The 21,260-nt window shown below is 51.1% G+C and overlaps 1 protein-coding gene across 1 annotated transcript in view; it reads left to right on the plus strand.

Moving 5' to 3' along the window:
* ECE1 (endothelin converting enzyme 1) overlaps positions 1-21,260 on the plus strand; it is a 61,402-nt gene that overhangs the window by 4,825 nt on the left and 35,317 nt on the right. Inside the window, exons 3-4 of the mRNA XM_038531708.1 lie at positions 4,205-4,346; positions 9,687-9,899. Of these exons, the coding sequence (XP_038387636.1) occupies positions 4,205-4,346; positions 9,687-9,899 (355 nt within the window). The remainder of the gene's footprint in view (positions 1-4,204; positions 4,347-9,686; positions 9,900-21,260) is intronic.

Raw genomic sequence — 21,260 nt, forward strand, 5'->3', positions numbered from 1 at the left:
CAGCGAGACACATACGGGGGCTTGATAAAGTCAAGGCTGATCTTTGACCTCCTTTTTCCCATGCCATGGGCAGCTGGGTGTTCCTCCTGGGAAACAAAGAGAGCTGGAAAGTACTTCTTCTAAAGTACTTCTAGACTGGTTCCTGTGTGGATGGAAGGAGTTCCTCTCCCACAGCAGGTACTATTTAATGGCTGTTGTTGGTCATTGGAAGAGAGGCAGGCTTGGGGGCCAGGGGACAGGTAGGCCTCAGGGAAGAGGTGGTGAGGACAAGACATTATAGTATTGCTCAGCTGGGAGTCCACTGTGTAAAATCTTTACTGGGGGCACCTGGTTGGCTCAGACAGTTAAGCATCTGCCTTCGGCTCAAGTCATGATGCCAGGGTGCCGGGATTGAGTCCCACATCACGTTCCCAGCTCAGCGGGGTATCTGCTTCTCCTTCTACCCGTCCCCACCAGTTTGTGATCTGTCTCTCTTTCTCACACTCTCCCTCTCAAATAAACAAATAAATAATCTTTTTTTTTTTTTTTCCTGGAAAAAGTGCCCCCAACCTAACCCTTTCATGATGGCAGGGTCCTGCACTAGGCTGAGCTGTCATGGTCTATCTGCTCTGAGAGGCTGACTTGAAGCAGCAGCCTGGTCTCCCTGCCAGCCCTCATGGGGTGGCCAGGCTCTTGGGCTGCAGGAGGTGGGCTCCCTGCCAAACCCTTGGCCAGACTGACTCCTGTTTGCCTCTCTACACAGCCCAGGTCGCTGGGGGACCTGGCAGTGGCTCAACCAGAACCTCTGCCTCTCCTCCCAGCCCCCTGCTTCCTCTGAAAACCAAGCTTTGCCCCACTCCCCACCAGGCTTATCTCCTGGGCCTCAGGCAGCTGTGTCCCATGTCCCGTCCTTGCCTGCAGAACTCGTTCTTGCTGTAAGCCTAGGTGAGCCAAGCACTCACTTCTGTAACCGAATATTTATCCCTCGTTAGGGCTTTGTTCCCTTGGCTCTGGAAGCCCTGGGAACCCCCAGGCTGGACAGCTCAACTGTTTCTCTGTCTCTGTCTCTGTTTCTCTCTCTTTCTTTGGCTCTATGTCTTGCCTCCTCTGTTCCCTCTCCACCTCCCTCTTTTGAGGGCATCCTTTCCCTTTGGTCTCGTTCTTTCTCTGCCTCACATGACAATAAATGGGATATTAAGCCCACCCGTGAGCTGAGCATTTACAGTAATTCTCAGCTCCATCTCCCAAGTGTGAGCTCTGCTTCTTGGCTGATGGCCACTCCCAGTTACCTCTCCTGAGACAGGCAGAGTGGGCTGCCTGCCACTAATCCTCCCACCCTCGGAGCCGCTGTAGACCAGTCTCTGGTGATCAACATGCCCTCGTTTCCAAAAGGAAAGTGAGAAGCCACTTGTGTCCTGCCCTTGCTGTGACCTCATCTTGCTGGATGCTCTGAAGGAGGCAGGGCAGGGACCGCGGGGCTCAGAGAGAAATGCCTGGCGGCCTGGGCCTGTCCACTGCACCAGAAATTGGTTGGCTTCTACCAGAGAGGCTCTGGGGGGCTTCTCCGGCCACAGGGGGATGCCTCTGGATTCCTGTGCCCTCACAGAGGAGGCTTGTCAAAATACCAGCAGGCCCTCAGCCAGTCCCTACGAGCTGAGCAAAGAACATTACAAAGGTTAAAAACCCTTTTTTCAAATTCTGTTTGCCATTTCTTCCAGGAACTGAATTTCTAATTTAATTCGGACTTAATTCTGATTCCCTTTTGCAGTGAACACCATCTGTTTGCTTGACACTAAACAATGAGGCTCAACTTGACTTTCTGCTCCTCCGGGGCAACACAGCCTTTGGGCCGAGGCTGCGGGTTCTGGAGAGACATGGGTTTTCTCACTGTTCTCCCTCCTCCCCCACTTCCTGTGTTTCTTCTGGAGCTGATACTGGGACCTGCTCTGCAGGACCTCGTGAAGACAGAGTACCATCATCCAGCAACAAGATGGAGTTAACGCAGCACCACGCACATAGAAAGCACTCGAGTGTTAGCTACCTTTATGCCTCCTCTTCCTGCCCTCTGTTCCTTTCATCTTCTCCCTTCCGCTCCCCTTTCCCTCCCTTTCACCTGATTCCCTGTACCCGGGTGGTGCTCCCTCGGCAGATGCAAAAGGTGAGGTGTGCCTGCCTTCCCAGGCCTGACAGCTATGCTCCCTGGCTTCTGAGAGCCAACACCAGGTGGAGGGTACCCCGTAAACCAAGGTCCCTCTCCCTGCCTCTTTGCCTGTCACCCCCTCTCCCCCGGCGCTGGGTCATGATACGGGGACATGAGGGCCCTTGGGAGGAGGCAGCCGGGGAGACAGGCCAGGGGCAGGGTGGCAGGAAGAATGTAGTCAGTACCTGTCTCACATCCTCTGGGACGCCTCTGAATAGCAATTCCCAAGGGGAATTGTGGGAGAGATGGATGCTGAGGAAGAAGCGCTTTAGAAACCTTCCGGTGCTGGGAACATGCTCGCGCCGCCCCAGGTGGACTCTGCACCCCACCTCCCAGCCCAGAGTTTTAACTTCCCAACAGTAGCATGGGCAGAAGCTTCGTTGCTCACTTTTTGTTTGTTTGTTTGTTTTTCCTATTTCTCACATTTTTTAAACTGTTCTTTGGAAAGGGGTTTGGGTCAGTGGCAACCTTTCTTCTACCTGACACAGCTGTCCAGGTATCGGAGCCCCCTGGCCCTCCTCGGAAATATGACTAGGCCCCAAGTTCCTTTTGTTGGTTTTAGAACATGATTTTTTTTTTCCACAAAACGTTCTCATGTTCCCCTTTCTCTGGTGCGGCAGTTCCCAGTCATTTCCGGCCCAGAAAGTAAGTACGTGGTGAGGACCACGAGGCCGCAGGGTGCCCTTCCCTAAAGGGACCGACCTCAGATCCCCAAGTGCCAGCGTGAGGCTCCCTTAGGGCTGTGACCTGGCTCCCGGGGACAGCCACCCCTCGGCTTTGGGTGGGGGGCACTTGCTGGTCAGAGGCTGAGCTTCCTCATCTCCCCTGGTGGCTCCCCGTGCCCGACCCCCCGGGTCACCCCGCCTGCATGCCCACACCCCCACGGGGTCCCTTAGGATCTAGCCTCACCTCACCTCCCCTCCCCTCCCCTTCCCCGTTCACCTGGCCAGCTCCTGCTTACGCCTCGAGACCCAGCGCAGGCCTCCCCAGCTCCAGGAAGCCTTCCCTGACTGCTGGGCTGTGAGCAGCTGAAACCAGGGAGTCAGCCTTCCTCTCAGCATTCCCAACATGACCTTGACATGACTGCGATGTCACTGAGCCGAGCCCCACCTTCAGGGGACCCCTCCTGCCCTGCGGCCCCAGCTTTTGCAGGAAGCACCTCTTGCGATGGAGGCGAGCCCGGAGCTGGCCTCGGGTGTGGAGGCCTGGGCTGAGGGCTCTGAGTGCCGTTGGCCAGTGTGTCCCTCCTCGGCCTGGAGGGCCCTGCCACGCCCTCCACTTCCTCTCATTGTGCCTCCCTTCCTGTTTAGCTAGACTGGTAGGCTGGGGACATTTTTCCTCCCTTTGAGGACCTGCCTGAATGGAGGGCTCGCTCCACTGCATCTCCCCTGGCATCTCCCAGACCCAAGTCTCTGATCCCCTGCTGGGCTCCAGGATCGACAGACTTGGGTTCAAACCTCAGCTCTCCCATTTAGCTGTGTGACAAGGGGCAGGGGCCTCACCCGTGAACTCGTTTCCTTATCTGTAGAGAGAACCAGTAACACAGCCCTCTCAGGACTGGCAGGGGTAATGAGCAAAGGATGTCCGCACGCCTGGGAAGCGTGAGCTGTGGCTGTGTCATCCCGGCCCGCCGGTGTGGGGGCTCCGAGAAGAGCCCAGCTGGACGCTCACTGGATGCCTGCAAGCCCAAACATCCTGTTCTTTTTTGAACTCCTTACTGGAGAAACAGGGAAAAGCTGTTCCTTTTTTTTTTCCTTCTACCCATATCGGGTAACACAAAAAACACAAGTCCGGCTGGGTTGAGCTGCTTGAGTCTGGTGTTTAGGAGCTAATCCGAGCTGCTGAGCAGGGTGGCGGTTCCTTTCCTGGATTAGGACCGATCTGTGGGAACCGGACCACCCCTGAGGCAGGAGGGCGGCCCTGATGGCTCCCCGGGGCCTGGGCCTGCCGCGGAGCCCCTTGCTCCTGGGGAAGGGGGGCCCTGGGTTCACGTCATCCCCGCCCCTCCTGCCTCCTTCCCTGCAGGTGAACTTCCGCAGCCCCCGGAGTGGCCAGAGGTGCTGGGCTGCGCGGACCCCGGTGGAGAAGCGGCTGGTGGTGCTGGTGGCACTTCTGGCGGCAGGACTGGTGGCCTGCTTGGCGGCGCTGGGCGTTCAATACCGGACAAGTAGGTGCCTCTGGGTTTCTTCGCGGGCTTGACTCACCCCTGCCCTCGGCTCTGTCCACCTGTGCCAGGGGGCTTCCCTGATCAAGCTGGGACTGGCCTCCCGGGCCAAGGAGAGAGCGAGGTCCAGATGGCCCGGTGCTGAGATGGACAGAGCCATAGGAGGAGAGCGTGGGTGGTGTAGAGGGTTTGGACATGAGTCCAAACAAACACTGGCCCAGCAATGTATTGTCTGTGTGATCTTGGACAAGTCACTTAATCTCCCAGAGCCTGTGTCTTCTCTACTGTGAATGGGGAAGATGGTGCCCCCTTTGGGGCTGGCTCTGAGGATTAGAGACAATGTCTGTCACATATCTGGTGCCTACCAGGACTTCTTTAATTAGCTCTGGGTGCTGTTGTTGTTAGGACGTGAGCTGATGAGACACACAGTCTGGCACTGTCTGCCATCAATCGTAGCTTCTGTTTACTTCATACTTTCCATGGACCAAATACTACACCTCTTCTTTACAAACATAATCTCATTTCCTCCTCACAGCAACCCTATGAAGTGTGGTTACTTTGGGCCCCATTTTACATCTGAGGAAGCTGAGGCCGGGAGACTAGGTGACTTGCTCAAGGTTACGCGGCTGGTGCACAAGGGAAGGGGCAACTGGATTTCAACGCAGGCTGGCAGGCCCCACCTGCCTTTGTAGTTGTGGTGTACCCCGGTGTGTGTTAGGATCCCTAGAAGAGCTGGCCGCTGTGGGCCGCATCTGTATGCGTTGTAACCACATTTCTGTGTCCTGCCTCGTTGAGCAGTAAGATGGGACCCATCTGGTCCTGCCGCCGGGGGTCTGAGGCTGGCTCTCTGTGTCTGGCTAGAGTATGCAGCCGAGTACCTCGTGTAGAGTTGATGTTCAGTAGGCACTTGTGGAACTGGGAAGGGCAGAGCCAAGCTAAACAAGGATGGGGAGTCCAGCCAATTCCAAGATCTCTCACATTCTTGTGCCCCAACATCTAGCTTTCCAATGGCAGGTGGCCCATCTGGTGGAGCAGCCCTGGGGCCTTTGCTCAGGGTCCAACCCCACTGACCTGGTCACCTGGCCACTCATCCCATCAGAGAGATTATTCCAGGATCTGGGAACATTCACCCCAGGCTGCACTGAGCCTTCCCCATTGTAAAGTTGCGGGCCTGCAGGTAGTCATGCTAGACCAGGAGGGGGAAGGAGTTTGAGGGCCTGGAGAGAGGGCAGGGCCTCACCTCAGTCATCCTTACATCCCCCGTGTCAGGCAGCCCAGCAGCCAGTGTTGCCCTGATACTGCCACAGGAGATCCCACAAACTAGAAGGGAGCTCCCGAGGGCTGGATCCTAGTGCTCGGGCCCACAGGTGGGCCGACAGGGAGCAGTCTTGCTTCGGCCTCTATCTCAGCCCCCTCTGGGGTGCAAGAGGGGTTTCCTCAGCCTAGACTGGGATGAAAGGACCGTTCCCCGCTGGGTGACTCTGAGCCAGGGATCTGCTGAGCCCTGAGCCAACCATGTGTCTTCATTGGCTGCCTAGGCCTGGGAAAGCAGTGGCCACCCCAGAAATTGCCAGTTACCTCATGACTGCCAGCAGTGCTGCCATTGGCCACACCTGAGCAAACATCAGGCTGGTCAAAGCACATTCTCCGATGATTCTGAAAGACCCGTCTCAAAGTCATGTCTCGGCCCTTAAACATGTATTTATCTGCTTTCCCACTGCACCCCCTCTCCAGAAACTTGCAGGTCCTTTACAAACAGCGGCAGTAAAACACAGATTATCTCAGAAAATATTCTTAAGTGTCTTACTCAGTGTTGAGGCCCAGTACTGTCCAGACAAGTGTCTGAACTAGATCTGGGGCTGTTCCTTCCTCTTGGCTGGCCATGCACATCCTTAAAGGAAGAAATACTTTCTACCTCTGCAGGTGGTGACCAAGTGCTGGACGAGGCTCATTTCATTCACTCTCTCATTTGTTCTGCAAACACATATTGGACAGCTGCTAGGTGCCAAGGACAGTGCTGGGCAGAGGAAATGGAAATGCAAGTAAGGTGCTGGTCCTGCCCTCGAGCTCCCGTTCCAGCCTGGAGGGAGACAGGGAGCCAGCCATGACACAGCCCGGTCTGTCCTCATAGAGCACACATCCAGGCAGCTAGCACGGAGCCCAGCGAGCAACGAGGGTCTGGGGAGGTTTCCCCAAGGAGTCTGAGCCTGGGCTGAGTTTTGAAACCACTGACCTTGATGTTAGATGAGGAGGGCCTGGAAACAATTAATTGATCAAATACTTGTTAAGCCCTTGCTGGGTGGGAATAGCTGGTAAAGGATCTACAAACCACTAAGCAGTTAAACAACCAGTTATTATTGAAGCACCACCTCCGGGCCTTGCCTAGCGAAGTGGAGGCTTTGTGTCTAAGCCAGACAGAGAGCCAGCCTCAGACCCCTGGTGACAGGACCGGATGGGCCCCATCCTACGGCTCAGTGAGGCAGGACACAGAAATGTGCTTATGGCATGTACAGATGAGGCCCACAGAGGGGAGCTGGGCAGACCTCTAAGAGAACCACTTAGTAGGCCTCCATCAGGCCCTCAGCAGAACTCCTGGAAACTGGCTTCTTGTTCTGTTTTTAAACCCAAGTCCCTGGGCAGCCCCTGTGGCGCAGCGGTTTAGCGCCGCCTGCAGCCTGGGGTGTGATCCTGGCAGCCCGGGATCGAGTCCCGCGTCCCGCGTCGGGCTCCCTGCATGGAGCCTGCTTCGCCCTCTGCCTCTCTCTCTCTCTCTGTATCTCTATGAATAAATAAATAAAAATCCTTAAAATAAATAAATAAACCCAAGTCCCCTTTTGATAACCTCAAAAATCTATCAACCATAATCCCTCCCTCTATCCCCCTCTCACACACATGCACACACACCGGCACACCGACACTGACATGTCTTGTTCCCTGAGGATCACCCTCTTGCAGTCTTTCTTTGGGGCATTCCCAGCAGCCAAGGTTTCGTCAAGCCCAATTTCCTGCAGTATGTTGTGTAAAAACAATAGGTATTCTTTTCCCTTCCCAAATATGAAGTTCTATCATAATAGTGAATAGACTTTTTTAAAGGGCACAGAAATTCTCTCCCCCCACCCAAGCCACACACACACACACACACCTGCCGCCATAGATTCCAGTACATTCCACAGGTGAGGAGTGGGCCGTGCAGCTCGGCTTGAGACGGTCTCCTCTAGAGAGCTTCAGGGGCACCATATCCCTGCTAGTGCTTTTCTCTCTTTCATGCCTGCCAGCTCAGTATTTGTGATTGTTGTAAAGTCCGCTCCAAACAAGCGATCCCCTCAGAATAAAGTTACCTTGATTTTTTGGCGCCACATGGCTCCTCTGAGCCTTTCATCAGCGTGCCAGACTTTGTGCCTGTCATCAGATGTTAAAAAGCCCACAGGCCACCCCAGCCCCGCTGTGCTGTGTTAACCATGCATCCTTTCCTGCTTTCTGAAGGTTGGCCTGGGGACGTCAGGCCCAGCCACGAGGGCATCCATCATCACTGTGAAATTAGGCCCACCATGCTTCCTCGCCTCTAGATTGAGAAGCCCAGGCTTGAGGTCAGCTGCCCAAGGCCCACAGCCAGAATCAGAAAGCTGGGATTTGGGGATCCCTGGGTGGCGCAGCGGTTTGGCGCCTGCCTTTGGCCCAGGGCGCGATCCTGGAGACCCGGGATCGAATCCCACGTCAGGCTCCCGGTGCGTGGAGCCTGCTTCTCCCTCTGCCTGTGTCTCTGCCTCTCTCTCTCTCTCTCTCTCTCTGACTATCATAAAAAAAAAAAAAAGAAAGAAAGCTGGGATTTGAACCCGGGTCTAAGAGCCTCTGGCCCCTGCCCTGCCACACTCCTCTCTGTGCAGTAGGGATGCTGAACTTGCCAGAAGGGCCACACCCGCCCCTGATGTGTCCAGCAAAGACTCAGTGAGAATAAATAGAGGGAACCCGGCCTTGGAGTTGCCGTAGCAGGCCAGAGCTGGCTCAGCTTCCCTCGCAGCCATGTGGCCGAGCCCCGTTCATGCACACAGAGCCTCAGTCTCCCCACCTTTAACTAGGGCATCACACCTGTCTCTGATGTCTGCAGTGAGGCCTGAATGAGATCACAAATGTATATCTAGTAGCCAGCATAGCCTGTGTCAGCTGAGGATCCAGCTGGGCCTGCATCCTTAGTCACAAAGGCTGGATCTCCTGCCACCTTGGGCTGGGCCACTGCCAAGGCCGCCCAGTTTGGTTTCTTTGCTGGAGCCCACTGACCAACACTGAGGCAGAGGTTGGCCCCTCTTGTCAGTGGTGTTTGAGGAGCCCTCCCCCGCTCTGCCCTAGATCCTATGAGAACTGGCTCAGAGGAAGCGGATTCGTGGGGGACACTCGTAGTATGTGGCAGCCCTCCCCACTGTCCACCTGCACTGACTACCATCCCTCCTTAGGGAGGCGCCTGACCGGTGGGGCTGCCCTGGACCCACCTGGCATCACTGGGATAACACCCCTCCAGGCCATGGGAGACAGAGTGGAGGAAGGATGGGGCTCCTACCCCACTGGCCATTGAACAAGCTACTTAGTTTCTCTGTGCCTCAGTTTCCTCGTATATAAAAACAGCCTTGAGCAAAATGGCCACTTTGGTTTGTTTCGTCTTCATTTCTTTCAGAGTCAGTGAGATAACTCTCCTGCCTTATTCTCAGCAGAAATGATTTTTCAATCTCTTCTGTACCTAATAGGCTGTCCTTCGCCCTAAGTCCTGGCACCAAATTGTCTGCATCACCCATTTGTCGTGGATTAAATATACTCAGTTTATGTTTGTAGAATGACCACCATTTCTCCTCCTCTTTTTTAACCTTTTTAAAATAAAATATCTGTATCCCCAGTGAAATTATTAGCTCTTGAAGGAAAGGATTATGACTTTTATATTCCTCACCCCCCCCCACATACACACACACACAATCAGCACTCAGTGAAGAACCTAGAAGATAGTAATTATTTTGTTGAATGAATGAACACATGAACAAATGAATCAATTTGTTGAGCATCAGGGAATTAAAAAAAATCAATGAATATTTGTGAATATTAATGTTCAGAGAAACACCTTGGTTCTTGGTGCTTTTCAAGCCACAGAAAGCATTTTAGGCAGCTAAACAGAAGTCTTATTTTACAAGCCAAGAAATTGTAAATCTACTGAAATCATTTCTCCGTAGAAGTCTCGCAACCATCCAGTTCTGTGTGGTCAGGGCTGGGGTAGAGGCATGGCACCCCAGGCCACCTGCGCTGTATTCCCACGGCCTTCTTCTCCCTGCCCATCACTGGCCTTTTGTCCTTGACCCCTGCCAGGAACCCCCCCAGTGTGCCTAAGTGAAGCCTGCATCTCAGTGACCAGCTCCATCTTGAGTTCCATGGACCCCACGGTGGACCCCTGCCAGGACTTCTTCACCTATGCCTGTGGAGGCTGGATCAAAGCCAACCCCGTACCTGATGGCCACTCACGCTGGGGGACTTTCAGCAACCTCTGGGAGCACAACCAGGCCATCATCAAGCACCTCCTTGGTAAGTACCCAGCAGGGAGACCAGCAAATGGGCTGCAGAGGAGAGCGGCCAGCTGGACTTACCTGGCCAGGCCTGGTTAAAGGAAGAGCTTGATGCAATGGGCAGACCAGAGGCTTTGGAGTAAGTGAAGCCCAGTTAGAATGGCTGCTCTGTCAGCTGTTGTGTGGCCCTGAGTAAGTCACTTGTATCTGAGCCTCAGTTTCTTTATCTATAAAAATGAGACTAGGGCAGCCCCAGTGACGCAGCCGTTTGGTGCCGCCTGCAGCCTGGGATGTGATCCTGGAGACCCGGGATCGAGTCCCACATCCAGCTCCCTGCATGGAGCCTGCTTCTCCCTCTCCCTCTGCCTGTGTCTCTGCCTCTCTCCCTGTGTCTATGAATAAATAAATAAAATCTTTTTAAAAAATGAGACTAATACACGGGGAGGAAGGAACAGCACAGGGAGTATAGTTAGTGGTGTTGTAATAGTGTTGGGTGGTGACAGGCGGTAGGCACACTTGTGGTGAGCATAGCACAGTGTATAGATCTGTCGAATCACGGTGTTGTACGCTTGAAGCTAATATAATGTGGTGCATCAAATATATGTCAATTAAACATTTTTTTTAATGGGACTAGTAATACCCAAACCTCAGAGTTTTGAGATCTATAGAGCACATGTGTAAAGGGTTCTCATGGTACGTGTGGCTGGTAGCTGTGGTCCTTTTGTGGCTTCAAGCTGTGGCTTTGTTTTGACTGGCTTTGGCGATGAGCTTTGAAAGCTGTGAGCCCGGGCACCTGAGTGGCTCAGTTGGTTAAGCATTTGCCTTCCATTCAGGTGATGATCCTAGGATCCCAGGATCCTGAGATCAAGCCCAACATTGGGCTCCCTGCTCAGCGGGGAGTCTGCTTTTCCCTCTCCCTCTGCTGCTCCCCCTGCTTCTGGGCACTCTCTCTCTCTCTCTCCCCCTCTGTCAAATAAATAAATAAAATCTTTTAAAAAAAGAAAGTTGTGAGCCAAGGGAATCAAGGCTGAGCACACTTGATCAGATTTTAAGGTTGAGAGTGGATGAAGTTAACACAACAGTTTATGTGAGAGTTGTCCATTACAGGCAGGAACATCACTTGGCCTCGTGGCCTCACAGTGATTAGACTTGCATCATAAGCCATCGAACTAAAGTTCTCCTCTTTGCACCTGGTTAGGCCTTCGGCACCTCTATTTGACCTTGGTGTTGGTGGTTTCATCCTTAGATTAGAGCCCCATGTCTGTCTTATTTGCAGGGTTACCCCCACTTAATGTTTGTTGAACTAACACCTGCCCATTGGGGTCGTGTTTCACAGAAGTCACAACACTGCCCCCCCGCTAGCAACCCCCAGCAGCCCCCAGTAGCCTCCTCTGAAGCTCCCAGCAGCCCGTCCGTGGGCTTGTCTCCCTGAGGATCAGAGCCCCATGGTACACGGAGGCTGAAGGAACTCTGTAAGTCCAGAACAGCAGAGCCCCTGCTTGCATTATGCTATCCAGGTGCCTTTGAAAGGGGACACAGCCTTCCATTTCAGAACAAGAAGCTTAACAGGCAGATATATCTGTGGCAGCCAGACTAGAACTCAGGGATGTCCCTCCTCTATCACCTAAGGGACCAATAACTAAAGCAGGAGGGTAGTCCAAGTAGGATAACAAGGTGGGCTAGAGCCTCTCCTTCGGTCACCCGGACCTGGGTTCAAACCCTGCCTTTGCCACTTCCTGAGTGGTCTCGGGTCAATGACATGACCCCTCAGGATGTCTTCTCTTATCAGTAGAATGGGAACCGGGCCTCCTTCAGGTGATGAAAATAAAATGGGAAAAAAGGTATTTAAGGTGTGTTGACAAGCTGTGTGACCTCATGCCAGGTGTGCGCTGCTGGCTGCTATGTACACAAGTGTTATGGCTATTATTCCCCCTTGACCTTTGCACAGCACTTCACAGTTTACAGAGCTCTTTTTGTAGATGTCATCCTATTTGATCCTGTAGGGTAGGCGAAAGGAAGGTATCATTCATCCCATTTGAGAGATAAGAAAATTGAGGTCCAAAGCCATCCTCAAGGCAGGCTAGCAGGTGGCACAGCTGAGACCTACTTGACTTCGGGCACTGTGTCCTTTCCTCTGTCTCAACCACCTCCTTCAGACAGAAGGGGCAAGTATGGCTCCCCTCCCATCCTGCTGGCAGCATGGACCTTTGGGGATCTGAAGGAAAGAGGGGAAGAAACTGATGTTTGTTGAGTGTCTGCTACTTGCCATGCTGTGTACCAGGCTCTTTATATCCGCTGCCTTCTTCATCCTCACAACCTCCCGGGGACTTAGGAACCATTGGTCCCATGTTGTAGATAAGGAAACAGGCTCAGAGAAGTTAAGTGACTTTGTTGAGGGTATACTACCAGTCCTGAATGGAGAGGGGCCCCAGCCCTGGGGAGCAGTTAGCACACAGACAGGCCCTCAAACTCTCCAGTTAGGCCCAGGCCTGGGCCTTGTGTGTGATGCCTGCAGGTCCTGCTCCTGCCAGTCCTTATCAGAAGGACCTTGGGTCTTTGCCAGGACTGAGTCCATCCCGTGGCCCTCCCTCCAGCTGGCAGGGCCCAGGAGGAGTGGGCTCCAGTCCTGAGCTCTGGCCTTCCATCCATCCCATCCCTGAGAGTCAGGGTGAAGGTGGGGAGCTGTCCTGAGCTGGGCACAGAACAGCCAGAACCATGCGTTCAAGCCCTTGCCCCTGGGACCAGGGTCTTGTGGGATCAGGAGGCCAGACTGCAGGGTATTGAAGTCAGGCAGCCCTGACATGCTAGCTTATCACTCATGTAGCCTTGGACAAGTGACCTGGCTCCTCTCCAGCTTAATTTCATTATCTATAAAATGGGGCCTAATAATACCATCTAATGCAAGGTTGCCACGAGTGCTGATTTGTATGTGCTAGGTCAGCAGGCTTAGCACAGAGCCTGGCACCTAGTAAGTGCTCAGCAAAGCAGAGCCACCCTTCTCGTTGTACTGAGTGAGCCCAGAGGCCCAGACCTCTCCCTGATAAGCTGTGTGACCCCAGAGAGGCTACCCAGACTACTCGGCTCTTCGTCTGTAAGGTGGGAATTAAGAGCATTGATGTGGATGACCTCAGGCTTAGTGGGGTGGTTGAAGAAAACCTACGTATTGCTAATCTTACTTCTCATAGAGGTGTTGATGTGGACCTAGTAACCAGGGAAGGAGGTGCAGGGCATATCCACGACCATACTAGGCTCTTGTATTATTTTATTTAAGCCATGGATGTATATCCCCATTGTATAGATGAGGTTCACAAATATCTAGGCAGTGATGGGATTTAGCTAAATTTAGCCCCAAAGCTGTGGAACCTCAAACCTGCCCTCTTTTTCTACCGACTCCCCTGAGTCACATTCACCATGCAGAGGCCCAGAAGGGTGGCCCAGAAGCACGATTCACCAACCTCCTTCCCCAGTAGCTGCTTGATGAAGCTCTCCGGTCTAGATGGGATCTGGCTGGGGCCTGATGAACATAGTAGGTGAGGTCAGCCCCAGGTCATACTGACCAGGAGCTTCCCCAGAAGGCATATCCTGGAGTCCCCTCCATGCCACACTCGCTTCTGGGAACTAGTCTGGAAATGGCCCCTCACCTGTGGGCCTTGATACCTGGGACTTTGACACCTGGAAACCCTTGAAGGGGCAGGAGGCAGGTGAGTGGGTGATAAAAAAATGCAGGAACACAGGCCAGTGCATTCCTGGGCTCAAGGCCAGGCCGGTCTCGGCTTCGCCAAGACAAGGGGTCAGCCAGCAGGTCTTGGGAGGGAGCTGGAGCTCGTAGGGTTGTAGTGTGCAGGGGGCTGCCAGGCTGTCCAGGCTGGCCTGGGGTGGGCTTCTCCGGAAGGAGAAGGAATGTTCCGAGTGCTGATGAGGACCGTGTCAGCTGGGCAGGTGGAACAGCTGTTACCATCCACTGGCCGCGTGACCTTGGACGAGCCAGTCCTTTCTCTGAACAGTGAATTCACAGGGTCCCCTCAGAGGAAATCCGGGTGGATCAGAAGCTGGTGGATTGAACTCTGCGGTGCCACTGGACACATCCTTGCAGCCCACTGGCTGGGAGGCATGGCCTCAGCTGTGTGAGACAGAGAGATATGTCACCCAGTAGACACTCTGCCACCCACCGGGGTTGCCAGCTTGGGCTGTCCTCATGGACTTTGGGGAGACAAGAGCGTGGCCTCACTTCATTCAGGGCAAGGATCCCCTGGATCTCTCACCCCTAGGCTGGGCCTTCCCTCAGGCTTTCCAGCTCTTGCCCTTAGCACAGACTGTTCTGCCCTCTACACTACCTGCCTCACCTCTTCCAGTCCTGTGGGGTGGACTTTCTTTTCTCAAACCTGCTTCCTCCACGATGCCCTCTGGGGTTACCAAAGGGCTGCCCTGGGCTTGAGCTACTATTATGTTTATGTGCCTGTCATATATACTGTGTTTTCTATTACAAGATTAATGCGGGATCCCTGGGTGGCGCAGCGGTTTGGCGCCTGCCTTTGGCCCAGGGCGCGATCCTGGAGACCCGGGATCGAATCCCACGTCAGGCTCCCGGTGCATGGAGCCTGCTTCTCCCTCTGCCTGTGTCTCTGCCTCTCTCTCTCTCTCTCTCTCTCTGTTACTATCATAAATAAAATAAAAAAAAATTTAAAAAAAAGATTAATGCATGCAAAATTAGTGCCTGGTTTTTATAACCATTTGAACATCACGGATTCCATAAGGAATTCGTGGTCTCCTTTCCTTTTACCCCAGCGCCAGTCTGCCTGAGAAATGGAGACTGAATCATTCCATCAACATTACATTTGTCCATGTCAGTGACTTGGCAATTAATCATGTCGCCCTGTGACTCGCTCGTACTTTTATTTTGATTTGTTTTTCCAGTAGTTGCTGTCTAGCTTCATTTCAACTCCCCGTGCACATGGGAAACCCTTTGGACAGGATCTGTGTCTGACCTGCTTCCCATTTGGTGCCGTGTTTGCACTAATGTGCCCATCTTTCACGTTGGGGGAAAGGGAGTGGGCATCCAGGGCTTCTCTGGGGTGGCTGGACCTCTCATTTTCTGAGCCAACCTGCCAGAAAGGAAAGGAGCACAGAGAACGTTCAGGCCCCTGTCCTAGCCTCAGCTGCTCACGAGTGTGACCTTGGATGCGTGTCACTCAACCTCTTGCCTATAATTTGGGCACAATAGCCCTAGTAGCACTCCCTGGTGGAAACTGTAAGGACAAGATGCGCACAGAGCCACACCCACACACAGAGGAAGCAGTTCGTTTTCTCGAGGAGGTCTAAGAATGCTGGGGTTCAAATTCCAGCACGTGGCTTTGCCTCCCTAGATAAGTTCCTCTTCTCACCGGGCCTCATTTTCTTTCCCTGTGAAATGGGGTGATAGTATCACCTCGGGCTGTTGGTGTGGCAACGAGAAGAGCTCAGCCAGGGCTGGGCCTGCAGTAGGCACCCGTTGTGGTGATGGTCCTTATCATTATTTTTGTTCTACAGAAAAAGATGCCTTGTGTATCAGCTCTCCCACTTACCCTCACAGGATGGGGCTCCTAGGGCCTGTGACTGCCTGAACCCAGTCTATGGTGTTCTCTAAAATGAGTGCTAGTCTTGCCCTGAGGTGGAGTCCTCCATGCTCTTGGCCAGATGTGCTGCCGCAGCACAGGGAGCGCAGGATTCCCAGGAACCCCCATCCCCGCAGCCCCTCCAGCTGCTGGGGATTTCATTTCCTCCCAGGGAGTGGTGTGCAAGAGGGTGTTCCAATGAAAACTCCCAGAGGAAGAAGGGGGCCGATTAGATAGTATGCTGTCTTTCCTCTTTGGGACTTTGGGGAAGTGACTGAGGAAGTTTCTGGAACTCGGGGTCCCTCGAAGGAAGTACCCAGCAATCAGGAGCCCTGCTATCTGGCCCTGGGCTGCCAGATTATTTTCATACCCTGGAGGCACCAGACTCAAAACTCAGCCCCCGGCTCAGTCCTGGATGCTGCGCTGCTGATGGCACCTAGCCTGCTCCCGTGGAACCTTCTTCTGGGAAGTAAGCGCAAGCAGGGGAGTCTCTAAGGAGACCAGGGATTTCCTTATGAGAAAACTGTATGTGGCTGATTTCACTTTGAAACCGAGCCTCCTCCCTCAGGCTGATGTGATTGGTATCTTTCTTCCAGGGAGGTCCCAGAACATTCCGTCATTCATTCCTTCGTTCAACAATTATGTATTGTACACTAGCTATGTGCCAGACATCACTCGGTGCTGGGGTTGCGTGAGGAATAAGACAGCTTTTCTCTACGGAGCTTACATTCCAGCAGGGGAGACAGACAGTAAACACCCCCTACCCACCAACTCTGGCAACCACTAATCTGTTCTCTATAAGCTTGGTTTTTGTTATATATATATATATTTTTAATTCCACAAATAAGAGAGATCATACAGTATTTGTCTTTGTCTTTCCCTAACTTTACTTAGCGATATATCCTCAACGTTCTTCCATTTTGTCACAAATGGCAAGATTTCATTCTTTTTTATGGACAAATAATGTTTGTGTGTGTGTGTGTGTGTGTGTGCATGTGTGTGTGTACACAGGCCACATTTTCTTTATCCATTCATCCGCCAGTGGGCACTTAGCTGGTTTCAGTATCTTGGCTATTGTAAATACTGCTGCAGCAAACACGAGGGTGCAGAGATGTTTTTGAGTTAGTGTTTTTGTTTTCTTTGGGTAAATACCCAGAAGTGGAATTACAGGATCATAGGATAGTTCTATTTTTAATTTTTTGAGGAGCCTGCATACTGTTTTCCATAGTGGCTGCTCAATTTACCTTCCCACCAACACTGCACAAGGGTGTCTTTTTCTCTGCATCCTCGCCAACATTTGTTTCTTGTCTTTTTGATAGAAGCCACTCTAACAGGTGTGAGGTGATATCCCACTGTGGTTGTGGTTTGCACTTCCTGATGACTAATGATACAGAGCATCTTTTCTTTCTTTTTTTTTTAAAGACTTTATTTATTCATGAGAGAGACAGAGAGAGAGAGGCAGAGACCTAGGCAGAGGGAGAAGCAGGCTCCATGCAGGGGTCCCGATATGGAACTCGATCCTGGGACTCCAGGATCATGCCCTGGGCCGAAGGCAGGCGTTCAACCGCTGAGTCACCCAGACGTCCCCAGAGCATCTTTTCATGTACCTGTTGGCCATCTATATGTCTTCTTTGGAAAAATGTCTATTCAGATCGTCTGCCCAGCTTCTAGTTAGATTTTTTTTTTTTTTGGCTGTTGAGCCAGATGAGTTCTTTATATATTTTGGATACTAGCACCTTATCAGACATATGATTTGTAAATATTTTCTCCTACTCAGTAGGTTGTCTTTTCATTTTGTTGGTGGTTTCCTTTGTTGTGCAGAGGCTTTTTAGTTTGATATAGTCCCACTTGTTTATTTTTGCTTCTCTTGTTTTTGCTTTTGGTGTCAGATTCAAAAAGTCATCCATAAGACTTATGTCAAGGAGCTCACCATCCACGTTTTCTTCTAGGAGTTTTATGGTGTGAGGTTTGATGCTTGAGTCTTTAATACAGTTTGGGTTCATTTTTGTGCATGGCATGAAACAGCTGTCCAGTTTCATTCTTTTGTGTGTGGCTGTCCAGTTTTCCCAACACTGCTTATTGAAGAGACTATGCTTTCCCCAGCACATATTCTTGGCTCCTGTGTCATAAATTAATTGACAATGCATGCATGAATTAATTTCTTTCTATCCTATTCCATTGATCTCTGTGTCTCTTCTTATGCCAATACCATAATGTCTTAGTTACCAAGCTTGTAATATAGCTTGAAGTCAGGGAGTGTGACGCCTCCAGCTTTGTTCTTCTTTCTTAAGATTGTTATGCCTAGAGGCACCTGGGTGGCTCAGTTGGCTAAGTGCCTGACTTTGGCTCAGGTTATGATCTCAGAGTCCTGGGATCAAGCCCCAGTTTGAGCCCTGAGTTTGGTTCTACACCCAGTGGAGAGTCTGCTTGTCTCTCTCCCCTTCTCCCAGCTCATGCTCTCTCTCTGTCTCTCTGTCTCTGTCTGTCTCTCAAATAAGTAAATAAAATCTTTTAAAAAAAGATTGCTGTGGCTATTCAGGGTCTCTTATGGTTTCACACAGATTTTAGTATTGTTTATTCTAATTGTAAAAAATGCCATTGGAATTTTGGTAAGGATTGCAGTGAATTTGTCCATTGCTCAGGTAGTATGGACATTTTAACTGCATTAGTTCTGACAATCTGTGAGCACAGAATATGTTTCCATTTATGTGTCTTCTTCAGTTTCTTTCACTAATCTCTTGTTGTTTTCAATATAGAGGTCTTTCACCTCCTTGGTTAAATTTATTCCTAGGTAGGGGTGCCTGAGTGGCTCAGTCGGTTACATGTCTGCCTTTGGCTCAGGTCATGATCCCAGCCAGGGTCCTGGGATCGAACCCTGCCTCAAGCTCCCTGCTCAGCAGGAAGCCTGCTTTTCCTTCTTCCTCTGCCTACCACTCCCCCTGCTTGTGCTTTCTCTCTCTCTCTAATAAATAAATAAAATCTTTTTTTTTAAGATTTTATTTATTTATTCATGAGAGACACAGAGAGAGAGAGGCAGAGACACAGGGAGAGGGAGAAGCAGGCTCCACCCAGGGAGCCCAACATGGGACTCGATCCCAGGTGCCCAGGATCATACCCCGGGCTGTAGGCAGCACTAAACCACTGCGCCACCGGGGCTGCCCTAAATAAAATCTTTTTAAAAAATTTATTCCTAGATATTTTATTCTTTTTGATGTAATTGTAAATGGATTTGTTTTCTCAATTTCTCTTTTTGATAATTCATGATTAGTATATAGAAACACAACAGATTTTTGTGTATTGGTTTTGTATCTTGCAACTTTACTGGATTTGTTTATTAGTTCTGACAGATTTTTGGTGTAGTCATTAGGGTTTTCTGTGTATTATATCACAAATAGTGACAGTCTTACTTCTTCTTTTCCAATTTGGATGCCTTTTATTTCTTTTTCTTAACAATTGCTCTATGATCTCTATGATTCTTAGTGCTATGTTGAATAAAAGTGGCAAAAGTGGGCATCCTAGTCTTTCCCTGATCTTAGAGGTAAAGCTTTCATCATTGAGTATGATGTTAGTCATGGGCTTGTCCTGTATGGCCTTTAATATATGGAGGCACATTCCCTATATACCTACTTTGTTGAGAGTTTTTATCTTAAATGGATGTTGAATTTTGTCAGATGCTTTTTCTGCATATGTTGAGATGATCATATGATTTTTATTCTTCATTTTGTTAATGTGGTACGTTACATTGACTAATTTGTGGACATTGAACCATCCCTGCGTCCCTGGAATAAATCCCACCTGATCGTGGTGTATGATCCTTTTAATGATTTATTGAATTCTGTTTGCTAATATTTTTTTGAGGATTTTTCCTTCTATGTTCATCAGGGATATTGGCTTATAATTTTCTTTTCTTCCGGCATCTTTGATTTTGGTATCAGGATAATGCTGGCCTTGCAAAATAAGTTTGGAAGAATTCCCTCCTCTTCTGTCTTTTGGAAGAATTTGAGAAAGATGGGCATTAATTCTCTGTTGAATGTTTGGTAGAACTCACCAGTGAAGTTGTCTGGTCCTAGACTTTTGTTTGTTGAGAAGTTTTTGATTACTGATTCAATCTCCTTACTAGTAATTGGTCTATTCAGATTTTCTACTTCATCATGATTCAGTCTTGGTAGGTTGTATATTTCTGGGAATTTATCCATTTCTTCTATGTTGCTCAAGAAGAATATAAAAGATAATGCTTACCTGTTTATGTACTGTATGTACACATGAAAGGGTGAGATGTTTCGGCTACCTAATAGCTAATTCTCTCCCCCTTTGGGGTCAACATTGCCCCTCTTGAGAATGCATGATATAGGGTCTTATCAGTAATTTTAAGGAATCTGTGTACTCCAGAGCATATTAGTTAGTTAGTTTTTTTTTTTTTAATGATTTATTCATTTATTTTGTGGGGGAGAGGCAGAGGAAGAGAGAGTCCCAAACAGACTCTGTGCTGAGTACAGAGCCTGATGCAGGGCTTGATCTCACACTCCTGATACCATGACCTGAGCCGAAATCAAGAGTTGGACGCCCAACTGACTGAGTCACCCAGGTGCCCCTCCAGAGCATATTTGAACTCAAAGTAGTTCAAGACACTAGCTCTATAAACTCCACACCCAGGGTTCCACTAATGTCTAATAGATGTCTTCAACTAAAAATGTCGAAAACTGAACTGCTTATCCCATTCCCCATCCCTTGTCTTCCGCATTTCAGATAGCAGTGACCACCCCTTGCTCTGGTCAAGGAAACTCGGCAGCATCTAGGCCCCTCTTTCTCTCACAGCGCAACTGCTTCTCACCCCCTCTCTGCTGTCACCCTGCCCGAGCCTACATCATTGCTCACCTCACCTGTCACAGTGGCCTCCCACCTGGCTGTCCTGCTTCAGCTCTTGTACCCCCAGTGCCTGCCAGGTCATAGGTGCCTTATGGGAGAGGATGAAGGAGAGGAGGCGGGATAATGTGCTGGGGGTTGTCCCAGTGGGCCCCATGAACCAGAGAGAGGTGGGGGGAGAAGTGGAAGAGCTTGATGTCCCAGAGTTCCTGCCCCAGCCAGTGTCAGTGTGGGAATACAGGGGGTGTGAACGCCAGTTCCTGGGGAAGCCTACATTCTTGCGCCTTCCTGCCCCACCTGCCTCATTTCCTCCTCGTGTAAATTTCTGTCAGGCTCTGACCTCGGCACCCTCTCAATGCCCAGAAATGGCCCCCTTTCTCATCAGAAGTGACACTGGGCTCTGTTCTTCTGAGGGCTGCTGTGTGCTTTCTGGGTACAGACCAAGAAGCAGGGACAGCTGGGACATGAACTAGCGGGTGAAGCGGCCCAAGCACAGCCCCCCACGTCCACTCCACCACAGCAAGCTCAGCTTTCAGCCCAGAGTTCAGGCAAGGGTTCCCTGGGGCCTCCCCTTGCCATCCTTTCTCAGGGCCTCCTGGACTTTGTCCGCAGCATCAGATGCTCCCTGCGTCAGATGCTTTGTGACCATCTTACGCTGTCTGTCTCGCCCACCAGGCTCCAGGCCTGACGTGGGCAGCCCCGTGTCCATGCGGCCTGCTACATTCTCCCCCAGCCCAGCAGCCACCAAACCACAGGAACTCAATAAACCTTGGTGGGAAAACAAGTGGATGTTTGATCCAGGGTGTGGAGTTCAGGGGAAGGAAGCTTGAACTCGTCAGGAGCGGCCTCTCAGCGAAGGAGAGAGGGGCCGTGTGTGCCTGAAGGACGCAGTCACGTCATAACGCAGGGATCCTGTTGGGGAAAGA

Source organism: Canis lupus, chromosome 2 (assembly GCF_011100685.1).
Source record: "Canis lupus familiaris isolate Mischka breed German Shepherd chromosome 2, alternate assembly UU_Cfam_GSD_1.0, whole genome shotgun sequence".
In the NCBI taxonomy this organism is placed as follows: Eukaryota; Metazoa; Chordata; class Mammalia; order Carnivora; family Canidae; genus Canis; species Canis lupus.